We start from the raw sequence: 21926 nt of genomic DNA on the forward strand, positions 1-21926 counted from the left end.
CAGGACATCCTGGTCCGCAACGGGGATGGTTTTCTTTTTGTAATCCGTGATTGACTGTAGACCCTAACTCTTGTGTCTGAGCCGTTGAATTGCAACTCTACTTTGTCTCTATACTGACGCTTAGCTTGTTTGATTGCCTTGCGGATGGAATAGCTACACTGTTTGTATTTGGTCATGTTTCCGGTCACCTTGCCCTGGTTAAAAGCAGTGGTTCGTACTTTCAGTTTGGCGCAAATGCTGCCATCAATCCACGGTTTCTGGTTTGGGAATGTTTTAATAGTTGCTGTGGGTACGCCGATGCACTTGCTAATGAACTCGCTCACCGAATCGGCGTATTCGTCAATGTTGTTGTTGGACGCAATGCGGAACATACTCAATCCACGTGATCAAAGCAGTCTTGAAGCGTGGAATCAGATTGGTCTGACCAGCGTTGAACAGACCTGAGCGCGGGAGCTTCCTGTTTTAGTTTCTGTCTGTAGGCTGGAAGCAACAAAATGGAGTCATGGTCAGCTTTTCCAAAAGGAGGGAGGGGGAGGGCCTTATATGCATCGCGGAAGTTAGAATAACAATGATCCAGGGTTTTACCAGCCCTGGTAGCACAATCGATATGTTGATAGAATTTAGGGAGTCTTGTTTTCAGGTATTTTCTGTATACCATGGAGCTAGTTTCTTATGACAAATGTTTTTAGGGGTGCAACTGCATCTAGGGTATTGTGCAAGGTTAAATTGAGTTCCTCAGTTAGGAGGTTAACTGATTTTTGTCCTCTGACGTCCTTGGGTAGGCAGAGGGAGTCTGGAAGGGCATCAAGGAATCTTTGGGTTGTCTGAGAATTTATAGCATGACTTTTGATGCTCCTTGGTTGAGGACTGAGCAGACTATTTGTTGCGATTGCAAACGTAATAAAATGGTGGTCCGATAGTCCAGGAATACGAGGAAAAACATTTAGATCCACAACATTTATTCCATGGGACAAAACTAGGTCCAGAGTATGACTGTGGCAGTGAGTAGGTCCAGAGACATGTTGGACAAAACCCACTGATGGCTCCGAAAGCTTTTTGGAGTGGGTCTGTGGACTTTTCCATGTGAATATTAAAGCCACCAAAAATGTGAATATTATCTGCTATGACTACAAGGTCCGATAGGAATTCAGGGAACTCGGTGAGGAACGCTGTATATGGCCCAGGAGGCCTGTAAACAGTAGCTATAAAAAGTGATAATTGTAGGCTTCATAGATGTCATGACTTGAAGCTCTAAAGGCGAAAACATAGTTTTTTTTTTTTGTAAATTGAAATTTGCTATCGTAAATGTTAGCAACACCTCCGCCTTTGCGGGATGCACGGGGGGGGATATGGTCACTAGTGTAACCAGGAGGTGAGGCCTCATTTAACAGTAAATACATGAGGCTTAAGACATGTTTCAGTCAGGCCAATCACATCAGGATTATGATCAGTGATTAGTTCATTGACTATAACTGCCTTGGAAGTGAGGGATCTAACATTAAGTAGCCCTATTTTGAGATGTGAGGTATCACGATCTCTTTCAATAATGGCAGGAATGGAGGAGGTCTTTATTCTAGTGAGATTGCTAAGGCAAACACCACCATGTTTAGTTTTGCCCAACCTAGGTCGAGGCACAGACACGGTCTCAATGGGGATAGCTGAGCTGACTACACTGACTGTGCTAGTGGCAGACTCCACTAAGCTGGCAGGCTGGCTAACAGCCTGCTGCCTTGCCTGCACCCTATTTCATTGTGGAGCTATGAAATAGGGTGCAGGAAGGGCAGGCAACCTGCTCCAGAGCGCTCCGTACCTCAGACTAGGGCGAAGGCTCACCTTCCAACAGGACAATGACCTAAAGTAAGCTCACAGCCAAGATTTCGCAGGAGTGGCTTTGGGACATGTCTCTAAAGATCCTTGAGTGGCCCAGCCAGAGCCCGGACTTGAACCTGATCAACTATCTCTGGAGAGACCTGAAAATAGCTGTGCAGCAGCACTCCCCATCCAACCTGACAGAGCTTGAGAGGATCTGGAGTGAAGAATGGGAGGAACTCCCCAAATACAGGTGTGCCAAGCTTGTAGCATCATACCCAAGAAGACTCGAGGCTGTAATCGCTGCCAAAGGTGCTTCAACAAAGTACTGAGTAAAGGGTCTGCATAATTATGTAAATTAGATATCCGTTTTATTAATTTTTTTAATTACAAAAAAAATCTAAAAACGTTGTTTTGCTTTGTCATTATGGGGTATTGTGTGTAGATTGATGAGGGGAAAAAACTATTTAATACATGTTTGGATAGGCTGTAGCGTAACAGAATGTGGAAAAAGTAAAGGGGTCTGAATACTTTCTGAAGGCACTGTATGCTGCTGTTTTATCGCGTATGCAATTATGTCTGAGGTGTTTCTCAAGCCAAGTCCCAGGTATATCCTGTCCCCAAATGTATTCTGATCCAAATGTATTTCTTTTTTATTTTACCTTTATTTAACTAGGCAAGACAGTTAAAGAACAAATTCTTATTTCAATGACGGCCTAGGAACAGTGGGTTAACTGCCTTGTTCAGGGGCAGAACGACAGATGTGTGTGTACCTTGTCAGCTTGGGGATTCGAACTTGCAAGTCCAACGATCTAACCACTAGGCTACCCTGCCGCACCATTAATGATGCCTGTCTTTGTGTTTCTCTCTCTTTCTCTCTCCTCTCTGTCTGTCTGTCTGTTTGTCTGTCTCTCTCTGCCTGTGTGTGTGTGTGTGTGTGTGTGTGTGTGTGTGTGTGTGTGTGTGTGTGTGTGTGTGTGTGTGTGTGTGTGTGTGTGTGTGTGTGTGTGTGTGTGTGCGTGTGTGTGTGTGTGTGTGTGTGTGTTGGTCCAGAGCTGATAGAGACGCGGACGGCGCGGCCTTTCTCCTTCTCCTTCAACACCAGTGACTACCGCATCCTGCACATGGACCAGGACCAGGGCCGTCTCTACCTGGGCAGCCGGGAGTACCTAGTTTCCCTGGACATGCACAACATCAACAAGGAGCCCCTCATAGTAAGAGAAAACCCTATGATGACTCCTATGATAAAATTCCACAGAGACAGATACATATATTACCTGATAAGATTTCCCTGATGAAGATGGCCGCCCTGGAGTCAAGTTGCCAGTATCCATTCTTGTGTTTTATTAAATTTTATGAAATATTCAGCCACTGAAGCCATCTGTACGCCTATGAGTGCAAATAAAAGTCACACTTGACGTCCACAGGTATAATGCTTTTTTTTATCATGACCTATTTATAAGCATGTATGAGCCTTTATGATGTCCTATTTTAAGGCTTAGAATATGTCATGTCTACATGCAGAAAATCATACAATGCACCAGATCTGAAATGTTGCATTTTCTACACTTCTTCCTTCAGATTCACTGGCCGGCCACTACCCAGAGGAAAGGAGAGTGTAGAATGACTGGAAAGGGTGGGCAGGTTAGTGTCCTTTATGTCTTGACCATTAGCTTTAATGTATAAAAAGGGCTACACAAATACTGTTGTTATTGTAGTACAGTAAATATGCACAGTATGTCAAGCGTATTGATTGTAACTCTGTTCCCTCTGTCCTAATCAGGGGGAGTGTGCAAACTTTGTGCGTCTGATCGAACCCTGGAATCGCACACACCTGTACACCTGTGGCACAGGGGCCTACAAGCCCATCTGCACCTTCATCAACAGAGGATGGAGAGCAGAGGTACGGACACAAACAAACATGCACATGCACAGACAGACGCACACACAAACATGCCAGATCTGGGTTCAAATGCATGTTTATTTGAGTATACTTTTCAAATATCTTTTCCCCAAACATATTTCAAATACCCTGCTCCAAAAGTTGAGCTAAAAGGCAGGACACTTCCTACAGGATTGGACTCTTACAGTGTTATGCTGGCATGTTAACACTTCAAAGGCATTCATACTGGACAATGCATTGTCAGTACATATGAGGAACTCTTAGATCACTACAAGATCTCAACCAAAATCAACACCATGGTCACCACTAATGCAAATAATATGGTTGTTGCCTTTGCTAATTTTGAAGACGACATCCGAAGAAGAAGATAAAATATGCTTTTCTCACTATTAAAAATGACTTTAAATCTGCAGATAACCACAACAGTCATTTCCAAAGCCTCCAACATTGTCTCCCACTACCACAAATCAACATTTGCACAGGATAGTAAAATATAGTAAAAATAACTCGGACCTTGTGGGGGTCCAGATAAACTGTGTTAGGCCAGTGATTGATGTGCTTAACTTCTTTTAAATAGTGTCCAGTCAAAACTCACACCTGATTGTTTTCACACCTGATTGTTCCACAGTTCCTAGGCCTATAGACTGCGCTTAGAGTTATTTGGCCACTTTAGTTGTGATACAACCCTCATTAAAACATATAGGCATATTGGGTAGGCTGCATGTGACTATGATTAGATAAAGTCCCCCCAAAAATGCATTGCCTTAGACAGCACACGGTGGCCATCATTCACGAGTGACAATATGGGCCATTATCACGTACCTGTCGGAACAGGGGCAGAGGAATAAAATACATGTCATTGAATAGCGACTGCAAGAGGCTTTTCCCGCGGTTCATTTATATGCCAGCCAGGTAGGCTATTCCGGTTGTAAAGAGAAGCAATATGCTTAATATTGGGCCTAGCCTATAGAAAGCTGATGTGACCTGCTCTTTTTAAAAAGAGGCCATTAAAACGCTGTTTTCTTGCATAGCATAGCCTATAGAAATGTGGTTCAACATAGGCTTTTCATTCTATGCATCGACCAGCTATGTGGAGCTGGCTCTCGCTGCACACCAGGTGATCCTAGTCCGCTCAAACTCTGAATGCCAAGGCTCTCATGAAGTGATTGATTTGTTTTTCTATTGCATTTGCATCGATGTCAGTGTGATTAGCGAGACAATGGAGCACTGAGTACCAGGCCATTAGCAAGTTTGGTAGGCTACTAATGACCATCAGTGGCATCAAATCGCAGTTTTGGAGAAGCCCAGTTACCGTGACTCTGTAAGGGTCTGTGTGTAGCTGGTGCAGAAGAGTCAGGCGCAGGACAGCAGAGATGACTAAATAAAAGTAACTTTACTCAAAGTCATCAAAAAATACAAGAATAATTCTAAGCCCACAATACGGACCACAATACAACAAACAATCACTCACAACCAAACAAGGAGAACAGAGGGTTAAATACTAAACAGGTAATTAGGTGAGTGAAGCCAGGTGTGTAAGACATAGACAAAACAAATGGAAAATGAAAAGTGGATCGGCGGTGGCTAGAAGGCCGGTGACGTCGACCACCAAAAGCCGCCCGAACAAGAAGAGGGACCGACTTCGGCGGAAGTCGTGACAGACTCAATGGTCACGTGGAAATTGACTGCAGCCATGAAATTAAACTACTATGTACATTCACAACTATTTTGTTTTCCAAATACTTCCAACGATATGTATTTTTAGTTAAGTAAACTTTCCAAATGGTGTTTTGAAATGCATTCCAATATTCAACTATTTGTTTTTTCAAATAAAGGTTATCTAAATATTAGTTATGAAATGTGTTAAAAAGTAATTGAAGTACCTAAAATAGTATCTGAACCCAGGTCTGAAACATACCTACATCCATGTATTGTCCTCTCTGTGCAGGAGTACCTGTTCAGGCTGGTCCCTGGCTATGTGGACTCAGGGAAAGGGAAATGTTCCTACGACCCGCTGCAAGAGAATGCTGTGGCCCTTATCAGTGAGACCTCTTCTTGTCTGTTCATCATAACAGTTCCCACCACAGTTCTCACTTACAATACCAATAGCCATCATCATCATCCATCTTCCTCTTTTGTTTTCTCTTTGCTAGATGGGAATCTGTATGCAGGGGTCCACGTTGACTTCATGGGCACGGACCCGGCCATCTTCAGAACCCTGGGAGACAGACCTGCCGTCAGGACTGAGCAATATGACTCCCGCTGGCTGAATGGTAAGCTTGCCCCTGACCCACAGGTGACACTTTGAGCAACTCATGACTATTTTGCCCTGAGAAAAAGTCGGCCACACCTCTCTCTCTCTCTCTCTCTCTCTCTCTCTATGTCTCTCTCTCTTTCATTTGTCACTTGCACAAATACAGTGAAATGCTTACCTTGCAAGCCCTTCCCAAAAGTGCAGTACCAAATTACAATTTGCAGGGATACTGGAGTAGTTGAGGTAGATACTGTATGTACATGTAGGCAGGGATTAGGAGAAGGTGACTGGTAACAGGATAAATAATAATCTCTCTCTCTCTCTCTCTCTCTCTCGTTCTCTATTACCCTCTTTTCTCAAATTGACTAATGTCTGTCTCCATCTCCAGAGCCTGTGTTTGTGAAGATCCAGCAGATTCCAGACAGCTCCGAGAGGAATGATGATAAGCTCTACTTCTTCTTTCGGGAGAAGAGCCTGGATTCGGCTGGGGGGGGAAGCCCCAGTGTCCTGGCCAGGGTGGGCCGAGTATGCCTGGTGAGAGACCCTCGTATATCCCCCCCTGACCTCACAAACACACAGACACATACACACACACACCACAGGAGGCTGCTGAAGGGGAGGACGGCTCATAATAATGGCTGGAATTGAGTGAATGGGATGGCATCAACCACATGGAAATCATGTGTTGGATACCATTCCATTTATTCTGTTCCAGCCGATACTATGAGCCCGTCTTCCCCAAGTTAGGGGATAATACCTCAGTTTCAAATAATTTTCTCCCATTTCGTTCCTACTAAACGCACAACCATTGGACACTAGAAAGCCAAGTGGTTGTGGTGATGATATTGAATGATCTACCACCTTACATAAATTCCCCCTAACTTTGTTTCACCTTCCCAGAATGATGATGGGGGTCAGAGGTCACTGGTCAACAAGTGGACAACCTTCCTGAAGGCTCGGCTGGTGTGCTCAGTGATAGGCAGTGATGGTGTGGAGACCTATTTCGATGAGCTGAGTGAGACTGCTTTTAATTCCTGCGGCATTGACATACTGTACAGTAGGCTGCAATTCAATCAGTTGCAGATAAAGGAAAATGGAGGCTTAGTCTTATTTTGACACTTGTTTATAGAAAAGGCACTGTTAACACCTTTGTCAACTTGCTTCCCATCAGAGGATGTCTTCATTCAGCCAACACAAGACAAACGCAATCCTGTCGTGTACGCTGTCTTTTCCACTGCGGGGTAATATATCACTTGAATCTTTCCAAAATGTTTTTTTTACACAACCATACATTGCATTTCTTTTGTTAGTGATGGGCAAAAAAAAAAGCCTGCCCACCCAGTAGTTCTCCACAAATGAAGTTCTAGAACCCTGGGGTAGTTCAGTAGCGGTGCGTGGGTAAAATCACTGGGGAAGCCAAGCCAGGGGGGAAAAAAACATATTACAACCTGTGTAAAATCACTGGGGAAGCCAAGCCAGGGAAAAAAAGCCATATTGCATGTGTGGTGATAATTGTGTTGTTTGCCCTACAACCTGTTAGTTTATATTCCTTAATAAATTTAACCACACCTTTGTTTTATCACAATACCGGAGAGCAACATCTGTCCTGTGAAGTCCACAAAGCATATTGCATGTAACAAACAGTTCAAGCAAGTTAAGGTTTCCGACATTTTCAGACTACTGAACAACTATTGATTTAGAACCATGGAGAATTACCGCAAGTCTCAAAAAAAAACGGAGCTGCCTCCACTATTCCAGCACCACATCAATTTCAATATTTCATCGTCATCAAATCACCTATGCTTAGTCTAATATAGTTACAACTAAAATATACCAACAGTTTAGGAAAAGGGAAAGGGGGATACCTAGTCAGTTGTATAACTGAATGCATTCAACTGAAATGTGCCTTCCGCATTTAACCCAACCCCTCTGAATCAGTCCAATTAACGTAAGCTAAATATGATGTGGCTGTCCATGGAACTGATTTCTGTGTTTGTGTGTGTGTGTGTGCCTGTGCGTGTGTGAAAGTAGGAAAAACTTGACTCACCCTACTTGTAGAGGAACACCAATGCCATCCTCCTCTTTTCCATGTTGCCTAAATGGTCTATGACTCTGTCCTACAGTACACACTTTTAGTTTTTGTTGTCCTAGGCTACTTTGCTAAAATGTTGCTCGTTAACCTAACATCCTTTCATGGGCAATGATGAGCCTGCTAGTTAAAATTAGCTTTAAAATTAAAATTAGCTTTAACATTTAACATTTAGCTTCATATTGAACTTCCATCCTCTCAGGCCAGGGGCACAATTTATGAATTTATGGTTGTATCAGAATCGCTGTTATAATCATTGGCTAGTACAACTAATTAAATAAAACCACAAGTCCTTTGACACTCTTCCCTTGACACTTTTTTTCTGGTGCACCAGGACCATTCACAGTTGATCTCACTCAGTTTAGCTCAACGCTGATTGGCTATTATTTTTTTTATCAAGAGAGGCCAAATGCTCATTGGCTTCTTTTGCATTCAATGCTACGGACGGCAACAATGTCATACTCTTTTTGACCAGACAGCATCAGATAGATGGGCTACGCATACAGAGACAGAGGGGCGCTGTTTCGCTTGCTCGGATGCCTTTCTTGGCATACATGAATACACACCACTGGGGTAGTTTATTTTAATGACTCTCTTCCCCCCACCTTTCCACCTCTTTCCTTAGGTCTGTGTTTAAGGGCTCAGCCGTGTGTGTGTACTCTATGTCCGACATTCGCAATGTCTTCAATGGCCCCTTCTCACACAAACATGGACACAACTACCAGTGGACCCCCTACACTGGAAAGATCCCCTACCCTCGCCCTGGAACGGTACGTACACTCAGGACCAATAAACAAACAAATTATGGGTAGCTTTGAAGTTTCTATTGATCATAGAGTCAAATCTAGATCAACAAGTAATCAAAAGAAACAATGTGTCAAACTGTCAGTGTCTTGGTGTGGTCAAAATCCCATAATTCCCATGATCCAACACACAAGAACATGTTGAGCTCCATGCTACGTATTCATTGATGTACATGCTACGTATTCATTGATGTACACCGTAGCAAAACATTGTGCAATGGAAAAGGAAACATGCAGTTTTGATTGGCCAAGTCCAGATACAGTAGTTCTTCCCTGTTTCAGATGGTTTTCTTCTTTTTGGTGCCACTGAACATGATCCAGTTCAACCAGAGCTATCTGTCCTCTTCGTCTACAGTGTCCAGGAGGAACGTTCACCCCGGGCCTCCGCTCCACCAAGGAGTTTTCGGATGAGGCAGTGAACTTTGTGAGGGCACACCCCCTCATGTACCACCCTGTCTACACAATACACAAGCGCCCTCTGGTGGTCCGAACTGGGGTGGACTACCGATTCACCTCCATCGTGGTGGACCTGGTGGATGCTGTGGACGGGAGGTATGAGGTGCTCTTCCTGGGCACAGGTGAGTCATGCTAGCTAGCAGCTGTAACTATTATCCACCTATACCCAGAGATGACTTGCACTAGAGTTCGATTACTGTTCGATGACGTTGACTAGTACCTTAAATCTACTGACATGGAACTGCCATGATTTAGGTCATGCAATAAGACTGAAAGAGATATGAAACTAAAAAAAGAAACGTCCTCTCACTGTGAACTGTTTTTATTTTCAGCAAACTTAACATGTGTAAATATTTGTATGAACATATTAAGATTCAACAACAGACATAAACTGAACAAGTTCCACAGACATGTGACTAACAGAAATTGAATAATGTGTCCCTGAACAAAGGGGGTGTCAAAATCAAAAGTAACACACTTGCAGGAAATCACGCACAGAACGAGCAGTATGGCTGGTGGCATTGTCATGCTGGAGGGTCATGTCAGAATGAGCCTGCAGGAAGGGTACCACATGAGGGAGGAGGATGTCTTCCCTGTAACACACAGCGTTGAGATTGCCTGCAATGACAACAAGCTCAGTTCGATGATGCTGTGACACACCGCCCCAGACCATGACGGACCCTCACCCTCCAAATTTATTCCGCTCCAGAGTACAGGCCTCGGTGTAACGCTCATTCCTTCGACGATAAATGCAAATCCGGCCATCACCCCTGCTGAGACAAAACATGCACCTGTGGTCAAGTGGTCTGCCACTGCGAGGACTATCAGCTGTCTGTCCTGTCTCCCTGTAGCGCTGTCTTAGGCGTCTCACAGTACGGACATTGCAATTTATTGCCCTGGCCACATCTGCAGTCCTCATGTCTCCTTGCAGCATGCCTAAGGCACTTTCACGCAGATGAGTAGGGACCCTGGGCATCTTTCTTTTGGTGTTTTTCAGAGTGAGTAGAACTGCCTCTTTAGTGTCCTAAGTTTTCATAACTGTAACTACCGTCTGTAAGGTGTTAGTGTCTTAACGACCGTTCCACAAGTGCATGTTCATTAATTGTTTATGGTTCATTGCCTGGGAAAGCATGGGAAACAGTGTTTAAACCCTTTGCAATTAATATCTGTGAAAGCATTTGGATTTTTACGAATTATCTTTGAAAGACAGGGTCCTGAAAAAGGGACGTTTCTTTTTTTGCTGAGTTTATGTGCTCTCAAAAAGGAAAAAGCAGACATTGCGCTATTACGAGAGACCATCCTCTGTGTTACTGAACATGCTAAACTCTGCAGAGCTTGGGTGGGAAAGCTGTATTTCCCATCTCTCAAATGAAACAGTAGAGGCACAGCCATACTTATCCATAAGCATGTTTTATTCATAATTGACAAAACCATATCTGATCCGGAGGGGAAATGTATTCTGATATCTGGGTCACTATATGGGCAACCAATTCCTATTTTAAATATATATGCCCCCAACACAGATACTCCTGATTTCATGTCGAAAATTATAACCCTGTTCAATGAGCATTGTATTTCCTTTGGAGTGCTGGCTGGAGATTTTAAGTGTACCCTCAACTCAACTCTGGACAAATCATCTCAAGTGCCCACCACAAACCCTAGATCGGTAAAGATGTTGAACTCTCTTACTAAAGAGAAGGCCACACTAAGAGGCCATCTAATTGCATATGCTTCCTCTAAGACAAAAGCAATGGAAGCACACAGGTTAGATCTTGAGATGGGAGATGGAACGCTGCACTGATTGACAATACATTTCACATGCTGTTGTGCAAATGGAATAGACAACAGGTGGAAATTATAGGCAATTAGCAAGACACCCCCAATAAAGGAGTGGTTCTGCAGGTGGTGACCACAGACCACTTCTCAGTTCCTATGCTTCCTGGCTGATGTTTTGATCACTTTTGAATGCTGGCGGTGCTTCCACTCTAGTGGTAGCATGAGACGGAGTCTACAATCCACACAAGTGGCTCAGGTTGTGCAGCTCATCCAGGATGGCACATCAATGCGAGCTGTGGCAAGAAAGTTTGCTGTGTCTGTCAGCGTAGTGTCCAGAGCATGGAGGCGCTACCAGGAAACAGGCCAGTACATCAGGAGACGTGGAGGAGGCCGTAGGAGGGCAACAACCCAGCAGCAGGACCGCTACCTCCGCCTTTGTGCAAGGAGGAGCAGGAGGAGCACTGCCAGAGCCCTGTAAAATGACCTCCAGCAGGCCACAAATGTGCATGTGTCTGCTCAAACGGTCAGAAACAGACTCCATGAGGGTGGTATGAGGGCCCGACGTCCACAGGTGGGGGTTGTGCTTACAGCCCAACACCGTGCAGGACGTTTGGCATTTGCCAGAGAACACCAAGATTGGCAAATTCGCCACTGGCGCCCTGTGCTCTTCACAGATGAAAGCAGGTTCACACTGAGCACATGTGACAGACGTGACAGAGTCTGGAGACGCCGTGGTGAACGTTCTGCTGCCTGCAACATCCTCCAGCATGACCGGTTTGGCGGTGGGTCAGTCATGGTGTGGGGTGGCATTTCTTTGGGGGGCCTCCATGTGCTCGCCAGAGGTAGCCTGACTGCCATTAGGTACCGAGATGAGATCCTCAGACCCCTTGTGAGACCATATGCTGGTGCGGTTGGCCCTGGGTTCCTCCTAATGCAAGACAATGCTAGACCTCATGTGGCTGGAGTGTGTCAGCAGTTCCTGCAAGAGGAAGGCATTGATGCTATGGACTGGCCCGCCCGTTCCCCAGACCCGCCCGTTCCCCAGACCTGAATCCAATTGAGCACATCTGGGACATCATGTCTCGCTCCATCCACCAACAGACTGTCCAGGAGTTGGCGGATGCTTTAGTCCAGGTCTGGGAGGAGATCCCTCAGAAGACCATCCGCCACCTCATCAGGAGCATGCCCAGGCGTTGTAGGGAGGTCATACAGGCACGTGGACGCCACACACACTACTGAGCCTCAATTTGACTTGTTTTAAGGACATTACATCAAAGTTGGATCAGCCTGTAGTGTGGTTGTCCACTTTAATTTTGAGTGTCACTCCAAATCCAGACCTCCATGGGTTGATAAATTTGATTTCCATTGATAATTTTTGTGTGATTTTGTTGTCAGCACATTCAACTATGTAAAGAAAAAAGTATTTAATAAGAATATTTCATTCATTCAGATCTAGGATGTGTTATTTTAGTGTTCCCTTTATTTTTTTGAGCAGTGTACATAAACAATCCCCAGACAGCGCCTCCTGGAGTCAACTTAAAGCAGCCAAACCCAAACTAAACTTGGACTATACTCGGGAGAGTGTGACAAGGTCACATATGATCCAAATCAGATACATTTAACTTTTCATTATTTTTACTGCAAATTATACTTCTGAGAGAACATACGGAGGCAAAACTCCTTCCTCATCAGCCACCTTGTGGAAGGGACTTTGTGGATCTGAGACTCTTTCCCCTGTTGCCTCCATCATCCTCCAAATCCCACCAACATCAGCCGCCTCAGAGCGCAACTGGTCCTTGTTTGGGAACACACACACCAAAACACGCAACAGGCTGACCATTAAAAGGGTTGAAAAATTGGTGGCCATCAGGGCATTTTTTGTTGCTTTTTGAGCCTGACAGCGAGCTGTCCTCATCAAGGTTGGAAAGTGACAGTGAAGATGAGGCCTCAGAGTCTGATGTTCAAGAGGTGGACATTGGGAAGGTCCAGGAAGAAAACATGGAAGCCTGAGAGGAAGACAACCAAAGCTTTAGTTTCTAGACTATCATTTTACAGATGTATGTTGAAAACGTTTTCGAGAGATGCGATGGATCTTTGGGGATCATTCAATATTCCCTTTCTTTTGTTGTTCAGTAAAATCATCCCATGTGAAAAGTCAACTAATTTAATTAAAGTTGAATTCGTAACTAAATTGTTTTTTAAATTTCTATTGGAAGGTTTGAATCATTTGCAATTATGTCTCCATATATGGTAAATATATCCAATGCAAAAAACATCTATATTTGAATGGTATTAATATTTTATTTGCATATATTTCCGTTAATTCCCATATATTCCCGTTAATTCAGATGGAAAGTTTCCACCTCTAAATATTCCCCAAAATGTGCAACCCTATGACCCCAGGTTTGATAGACTCTGGTCTTCACTACTCAACTATATTTCAAATTGGACTTCAATGGGGTGATTAGGGAAATTAGTGTATATACAGGTGCTGTAAAAACTCATTATTTGCTCCTTGTCTCAGCTAAAGCTGTAAACAGCTAACATGATCACAGATAATGCAGCTGCGAATCGGTTTGTTTTGTTTTATATTTTATTTTATTATTTATGTCTGCCACATCTGTGAATGTGGAATGTGTTTTGTTTGTTGATTGAAAAACAAGAGAAGGTAACTAACTGTAAATTTGAATAAGACAAACACATTTGGGATCATTAACCTCTAGAAAAAAATCCCTAACCGTACATTTTGTAAAATAAATTGTACAAAATAAAAATCAGTGTACTATCAAAAAGCTACGATTAACAGGTCCCGGTCCTCATCATAAAGGCTAAAATATATATATTTTATAAATACGTACCGCAATAATGCTGTAAGTAGGAGAAGATACGCGTCTTTCAAATGATTTGCCATGGATATAAATAGTCTTCCACACGTCATCTTGGAAAAATGGAGAGGAAGCGAAAGCGGCGAAGTCATGTATGGCAATACTTTGAGAGGTGAAAGGAGAAGGTGATGAAATACAAACTTTGCAAGGTGGAATTGAGCTACAACGACAGTGCAGGTGCATTGCTGAAAGAGTGTGATAATGGATGGAGTAAGCAAATCACATCGTTGATTAGAGAAATGATCGCCGTTGATGCCCAGCCATTGTCAATGGTAGAGGATGTCGGCTTCAATACCGCAATGGCATATCTAGAACCAGACTACAAGATGCCATGTCGAAGAACCGTGATGGCCCTGATGGAGAGCTCTCGAACACCATACGTAGCGTTAACAGCAGATTGTTGGACATTTATGAATACGCTCTCATACATTACTGAAACGAGCCATCACATTGATCATAAGTGGGACTTGAAGTACGTACTGACAACGGAGAACCTAAAATGGCATTAAAATACCATCGTTGCTGAGTGGGTGGGGGAGGGCAGTAAAAGTGAACGCTGACTGGCTGGGTTTCCAGTAGTAACCACTGCCACAATGTAAAAAAATGACTATTTTAAAATAAAAATGTTTTTGGTCTTAAAGGTTCGGGTTAGGCATAGGGTTAGCAGTGTGGTTAGGGTTAAAATCACATTTTAAAAAGAGAAATGTAGAAATAGGCGGACTTTGTAGCTGTGATAACTAGTGACGACCTGTATGTAGCCAGGGCTGCTGTAGATTGAACTGCATTGCCCCCTAGCGGTCACACGCAGAACCATATCTAGATTATGAATTTACGCCATTTTATGATATTTTATTTAACGTTTAAACGATAATTTTTTTTTTGTTGTGATTTTTACATTTCACACATACCTTCTCTAAATATGTTTCTATAATATTTAGGCTATCTGTGGTACTATGTACGCTATGAACTGCTCTCCCCTCTTTTGTAGATCGTGGGACAGTCCAAAAGGTGATAGTACTTCCTAAAGACACTAGCACAACAGAAGAACTCACATTAGAGGAAGTGGAAATGTTCAGGGTAATGACGATCATTACTATTTCATGTAAATCACTGTCTAGTATGAATTAATACAAGAAGGGAGATGGAACAAGCCAAAAGCTTAATTCTGCAGTATTATATTCTCCTAATCCCTATTTGTTGTTCTTTTTTGCAGACTCCAGCTCCTATTAAGACTATGAAGTTATCATCAAAAAGGGTACGTTTCATCAATTATCACTTGTTCATCTATGATTACTGCTGTTGTTGTGTTGCTGTTGTTTGTATGCCTCTGATAGTCCTTCCTCTTCCCTTCTGACCCACAGCAACAGCTGTATGTGTCGTCAGAAAGGGGGCTTACCCAGTTGTCCCTGCACAGGTGTAGCGTCTATGGGAAGGCCTGTTCAGACTGCTGCCTGGCCAGAGACCCTTACTGTGCCTGGGACGGGGAGACATGCTCCACCTTTAGCCCCTCCACCAAGAGGTGAGGCACCTTAGCATCAACATAATAGAGTGCCTTCAGAAAGTATTCATACCCCTTGACTTATTCCACATTTTGTTATGTTACGGCCTGAATTCAAAATTGATTAAATGTTTTTTCTCACCCGTCTACACACAGTGAAAACAACATGTTTTTAGACATTTTTGCTAATTTATTGAAAATGAAATACAGAAATATTCAATTTACATAAGTATTCACAGCCCTGAGTCAATACTTTGTAGAAGCACCTTTGGCAGCAATTACAGCTTTGAGTCATCTGTATCAGCTTTGCACATGGATTTGGGGATTTTCTCCCATTCGTCCTTGCAGATTTTCTCAAGCTCTGTTAAGTTAGATTTGGGAGCGGCGGTGAACAGTAATCTTCAAGTCTTTCCATAGATTTTCAATGGGATTCAAGTCTGGTCTTTGGCTGGGCAGCTCAAGGACTTTCACATCCTTAATCTGAAGCCATTCCAGGGTTGCTTTTGCTGTATGCTTGGGGTCATTGCCCTGTTGGATAGTAAATCTTTGCCCCAGTCTAAGGTTGTTTGCACTCTGAAGCAGGTTCTCATCAAGGATTGGCCTTTATTTGGTTCTGTTCATTGTTCCCTCTATCCTTACCAGTCTCCCAGGCCCTGCCGCTGAAATGCATCCCCCATAGCATCATGCTGCCACCACCATGCTTCACGGTAGGGATGGTATTAGATGGGTGATGGGTTTTCTCCAGACATCGCTTTGCATTCAGGCCAAAAAGTTCAAATGTTGTCTCATCAGACCACTGAATCTTTTGTCTTATGCTCTGTCTTTCACTTGCCTCTTTGCAAACTCCAGGCATGCTGTCATGTGCCTTTGTCTCGAGAGTTGCTTCCGTTTGGCCGCTCTCCCATAAAGCCAAGATTAGTGAAGTGCTATAGAGACAGTTGTCCAACTCGTCCCAAACCATCTCAATTGGTTTGAGGTTGGGTGATTGTGGAGACCAGGTAATCTGCTGCAGCAATCCATCACTCTCCTTCTTGGTCAAATAGCCCTTACACAGCCTGTTAGGTATGTTTTGGGTCATTGTCCTGTTGAAAAACAAATGATAGTTCCACTAAGCACAAACCAGATGGGATGGCGTATTGCTGCAGAATGCTGTGGTAGCCATGCTGGTTAAGTGTGCCTTGAATTTAAAAAAAATCACTAACCGTGTCATCAGCAAAGCACACCCACACCATCACACCTCCTCCTCCATGCTTCACGGTGGGAACCACACATGCAGAGATAATCCGTTCACCTACTCTGCATCTCCCAAAGACACGGCGGTTGGAACCAAAAATCTCAAATTTGGACTCATCAGACCAAAGGACAAATTTCCATTGCTCGTGTTTCTTGGCCCAAGCAAGTCTCTTTTTCTTATTGGTGTCCTTTAGTAGTGGTTTCTTTGCAACACTTTGACCATGAAGGCCTGATTTACGCAGTCTCCTCTGAACAGTTGATGTTGAGATGTGTCCTCTGGTCTGATGAAACAAACAACCATCGTTATGTTTGGAGGAAAAAGGGGGAGGCTTGCAAGCCAAAGAACACCATCCCAACCTTGAAGCACGAGGTGGCAGCATCATGTTGTGGGGGTGCTTTGCTGCAGGTGGGACTGGGGGACTTCACAAAATACAGTGCCTTGCGAAAGTATTCGGCCCCCTTGAACTTTGCGACCTTTTGCCACATTTCAGGCTTCAAACATAAAGATATAAAACTGTATTTTTTTGTGAAGAATCAACAACAAGTGGGACACAATCATGAAGTGGAACGACATTTATTGGATATTTCAAACTTTTTTAACAAATCAAAAACTGAAAAATTGGGCGTGCAAAATTATTCAGCCCCTTTACTTTCAGTGCAGCAAACTCTCTCCAGAAGTTCAGTGAGGATCTCTGAATGATCCAATGTTGACCTAAATGACTAATGATGATAAATACAATCCACCTGTGTGTAATCAAGTCTCCGTATAAATGCACCTGCACTGTGATAGTCTCAGAGGTCCGTTAAAAGCGCAGAGAGCATCATGAAGAACAAGGAACACACCAGGCAGGTCCGAGATACTGTTGTGAAGAAGTTTAAAGCCGGATTTGGATACAAAAAGATTTCCCAAGCTTTAAACATCCCAAGCAGCACTGTGCAAGCGATAATATTGAAATGGAAGGAGTATCAGACCACTGCAAATCTACCAAGACCTGGCCGTCCCTCTAAACTTTCAGCTCATACAAGGAGAAGACTGATCAGAGATGCAGGCAAGAGGCCCATGATCACTCTGGATGAACTGCAGAGATCTACAGCTGAGGTGGGAGACTCTGTCCATAGGACAACAATCAGTCGTTTATTGCACAAATCTGGCCTTTATGGAAGAGTGGCAAGAAGAAAGCCATTTCTTAAAGATATCCATAAAAAGTGTCGTTTAAAGTTTGCCACAAGCCACCTGGGAGACACACCAAACATGTGGAAGAAGGTGCTCTGGTCAGATGAAACCAAAATGTAACTTTTTTGGCAACAATGCAAAACGTTATGTTTGGCGTAAAAGCAACACAGCTCATCACCCTGAACACACCATCCCCACTGTCAAACATGGTGGTGGCAGCATCATGGTTTGGGACTGCTTTTCTTCAGCAGGGACAGGGAAGATGGTTAAAATTCATGGGAAGATGGATGGAGCCAAATACAGGACCATTCTGGAAGAACCTGATGGAGTCTGCAAAAGACCTGAGACTGGGACGGAGATTTGTCTTCCAACAAGACAATGATCCAAAACATAAAGCAAAATCTACAATGGAATGGTTCAAAAATAAACATATCCAGGTGTTAGAATGGCCAAGTCAAAGTCCAGACCTGAATCCAATCGAGAATCTGTGGAAAGAACTGAAAACTGCTGTTCACAAATGCTCTCCATCCAACCTCACTGAGCTCGAGCTGTTTTGCAAGGAGGAATGGGAAAAAAATGTCAGTCTCTCGATGTGCAAAACTGATAGAGACATACCCCAAGCGACTTGCAGCTGTAATCGCAGCAAAAGGTGGCACTACAAAGTATTAACTTAAGGGGGCTGAATAATTTTGCACGCCCAATTTTTCAGTTTTTGATTTGTTAAAAAAGTTTGAAATATCCAATAAATGTCGTTCCACTTCATGATTGTGTCCCACTTGTTGTTGATTCTTCACAAAAAAATACAGTTTTATATCTTTATGTTTGAAGCCTGAAATGTGGCAAAAGGTCGCAAAGTTCAAGGGGGCCAAATACTTTCGCAAGGCACTGTAGATGGCATCATGAGGTAGGAAAATGATGTGGATATATTGAAGCAACATCTCAAGACATCAGTCAGGAAGTTAAAGCTTGGTCGCAAATGGGTCTTCCAAATGGACAATGACTCCAAGCATACTTCCAAAGTTGTGGTAAAATGGCTTAAGGACAACAAAGTCAAGGTATTGGAGTGGCCATCACAAAGCCCTGACCTCAATCCTATAGAAAATGTATGGGCAGAACTGAAAAAGTGTGTGCGAGCAAGGAGGCCTACAAACCTGACTCAGTTACACCAGCTCTGTCTGGAGGAATGGGCCAACATTCACCCAACTTATTGTGGGAAGCTTGTGGAAGGCTACCTGAAATGTTTGACCCAAGTTAAACAATTTAAAGGCAATGCTACCAAATACTAATTGAGTGTATGTAAACTTCTGACCAATTTCCTCTTATAATTTCTAAGATCATATCCCTCTCTTTTAACAAAAACACTAATACATTTTCATATTTCATACACAATGTAGAGGATGGAAACTTTGTACATGTTGTGTATATACTTTTCATGTTACAGTATTTCCTTTTATATAATTTTTAATGACATCACAAAATAACAACCAAAATGACATTTTTATTCTTTAGATCGCCTTTGACCATTCCCCAAGTTCTATGTTAGAAATGTTGTTCCAGTATTCACTTTAGAATGTGTTAAGAGTTTCGTCTAGAAAATGTCTGAAACAAAGGCACATTCCTGTGTGAATTTAGAGAGGGAGACAACTGAATATTCTAATCCTTGATTTATAACAGTGTGTGAACTGTCAACCTCCCACCAGCTCCCAGCTCCCATCTCCCCCCTCTGTGAGTGAGAGAGGGTCTGGCTGAAGTTATTTATTGCCAAGCTGATCTGACCTGACCTGGATCCTCACAGGACAGTCATGACATTAGTTTAGCTGAAGTAATTCCATCCAAACTGCTTACCGGGTTTCAGGCATAAGTCAAAGTTGTGATAATTGTTACTTGTTCACAGGCGAAGCAGAAGACAGGATATTAAGCATGGAAACCCCTTGCGGCAGTGCAGAGGGTTCAATGCAAAAGGTACGTGATTCCAGCCAAAGCACTGAACAATATCTCCCTTACATCTTATATAGAGTGTGCATCTGAAAGCCTGGTCTGGCAAATAGATTTTTGTAAAAGGAGTATAATTTTTTTCTGCATACAATGGTCTCGCAACACATTCTCACGAAGGAGTTAACCACTGTTAATGAGTCAAAAGGCCTTTTATTCAGACTATGCCATAATCTATACTTCACTTTATTTCTCTGATTCTGTCTCCTCCAGTGGAGAAGCGTCTCAGGGAAACGGTGCAGTTTGGGGTGAAGGGGAGCAGTACGTTCCTGGAGTGCCAACCTAGATCTCCACAAGCGACAGTCAAATGGCTCTACCAGACACCAGACGGCAGGAGGAAAGTGGTAAAACAAGGCCTAACGGACCGTTTAGTTAACTTTTGTATGATGGCTGTAGATAATGTTGTCTTTTCCTTTTCGCTCACGCTGATGTTCCTTATCCCTTCTCTCCCCTTCCCCCAGCTGAGCCGAGACGGAGAGGTGCTGAAGACAGCTCATGGCATCTTGCTCAAGTCTCTGAGCTACGCTGACAGGGGGCTGTACCACTGCCTGGCCACTGAGAACAACTTCAAGCACACGGTGGTCCGCGTGGCCCTCCGCATCCTGGACCGGGAGATAGTGGAGGCCCTCACCTCCCTGGATGCCCCGCTGGAGGACCAGAACCTCCATCACCACCACCCACCGCCCCCGCCTCAAACTCTGCCCCTGAAGTTCTCCTCCCAGCCGGAGATCCGCCTCATCAACCAGTACTGTCAGTCCTACTGGCAGCAGTTCAACCCCAACCTTCCCACAAAACGCACCAACAGGAAGCATGTCAAGAGCCAGCCAGAGCCAGCCCCAGGGGGCCCTATCCCCTCCTAGACTCCTTCTCTCCCCTCTCCTTCACTGGTGCCCGGGCCAGGTCCTGGAGGGTCACAGTGGCCCTCCACACTGCAGAGTCACTCACTCATGTTGTGATGTTGATGTTGTTATGTGTATTGTTCATCCCATTCCCATTCAGGGTTAGTCTCCATGGGCCCAATTCTGACTTTAGATCAGTGCACATAGTTATGTGCTTTCTTGTAAATCCTCTATTGATGTCATTGAGAGTTGAGGTCAAATTGGAGTTACACGCACAGAGGGTTTGGTCCTAAAAATCTTCCGTTTATTTAGCAAATGAACTGCCCTATTCAGTCCAAATTAGTAACTAGTAACCTGAATATAATCCCTGATCCTATAAACCTGGGTATTATCAATGGGATTGCTACTTATGTTATAGTATGTCTCACTCAGTATAAGCAGTTTTAGAAACTGCAGAGGATTGTTAGTGTACACAAGAGTTGTCTAGCAAGCACCATGGTAGTTAGGCGATAGGGAGACCCTATCATATGAATCATTGTAAAACCATACTTTTACAATCCATTTGTTCCCCTGAATCCAACATTTTCAAAAATCAGTGTTTCAAACATTCATTTGAACTAATTGATGAAAAATTGGCAATTTTTGTATTATATTATGTGTATTGTGTTTCCATTCGAAATATTGTAACAGTAGAATCCTGCCGATTTCAAATCAGGAAGAATTTGGCTCAGTTTTTCATCCGCCATTTATTAAGATTCTGATATAACAACGAGGTGATCAATTTGAGCAAATTTACATTGTTTTGATTGTGTTTTTAAAATGACGTATTACAGAAAATGTGGATAATCAGAAACTCCTGCTTAATTTGACCAAACGTATTTGTTAGCAGGAAGAAACTGACCAAATGAGTCTCTACTTCTTTTTATTTGTTGTACTCTTTGGGTTTATGCATATATATATATATATATATATATATATATGTGTGTTTTTTTCCCAATACAACATTTACTGGATACAAAACCATTAGCGTCAGCTAAAAAGCTATCCAAGTCTCCGACCTTGTGCTTCTTTCTGCTCAGCACTTCAACAGTGTGTTAGGCAGAGACAATATTTTGGACCAAACTGTTCCATTCTCCAGCCAAGACTATAGAGGGATTAAAAAAAATGTACATGTAAATAGAGCAAGTTTGGTTTGGAACGATTCATTCAGAAAAA

At 43.2% G+C, this 21926-nt stretch overlaps 1 protein-coding gene across 1 annotated transcript in view; it reads left to right on the top strand.

Annotated features, from left to right (window-relative positions):
- LOC139416388 (semaphorin-3F-like) overlaps positions 1–21926 on the top strand; it is a 120745-nt gene extending 98819 nt beyond the window's left edge. The window contains exons 3-18 of the mRNA XM_071164954.1: positions 2863–3023; positions 3391–3453; positions 3593–3712; positions 5661–5754; positions 5866–5985; positions 6355–6500; positions 6867–6981; positions 7138–7207; positions 8681–8825; positions 9214–9436; positions 14964–15052; positions 15189–15230; positions 15337–15494; positions 19775–19842; positions 20086–20216; positions 20334–21926. Of these exons, the coding sequence (XP_071021055.1) occupies positions 2863–3023; positions 3391–3453; positions 3593–3712; positions 5661–5754; positions 5866–5985; positions 6355–6500; positions 6867–6981; positions 7138–7207; positions 8681–8825; positions 9214–9436; positions 14964–15052; positions 15189–15230; positions 15337–15494; positions 19775–19842; positions 20086–20216; positions 20334–20732 (2144 nt within the window). The 3' untranslated portion in view covers positions 20733–21926. The remainder of the gene's footprint in view (positions 1–2862; positions 3024–3390; positions 3454–3592; positions 3713–5660; positions 5755–5865; positions 5986–6354; positions 6501–6866; positions 6982–7137; positions 7208–8680; positions 8826–9213; positions 9437–14963; positions 15053–15188; positions 15231–15336; positions 15495–19774; positions 19843–20085; positions 20217–20333) is intronic.

The sequence above is a fragment of the Oncorhynchus clarkii genome, chromosome 9, assembly GCF_045791955.1.
Source record: "Oncorhynchus clarkii lewisi isolate Uvic-CL-2024 chromosome 9, UVic_Ocla_1.0, whole genome shotgun sequence".
Classification (NCBI taxonomy): Eukaryota; Metazoa; Chordata; class Actinopteri; order Salmoniformes; family Salmonidae; genus Oncorhynchus; species Oncorhynchus clarkii.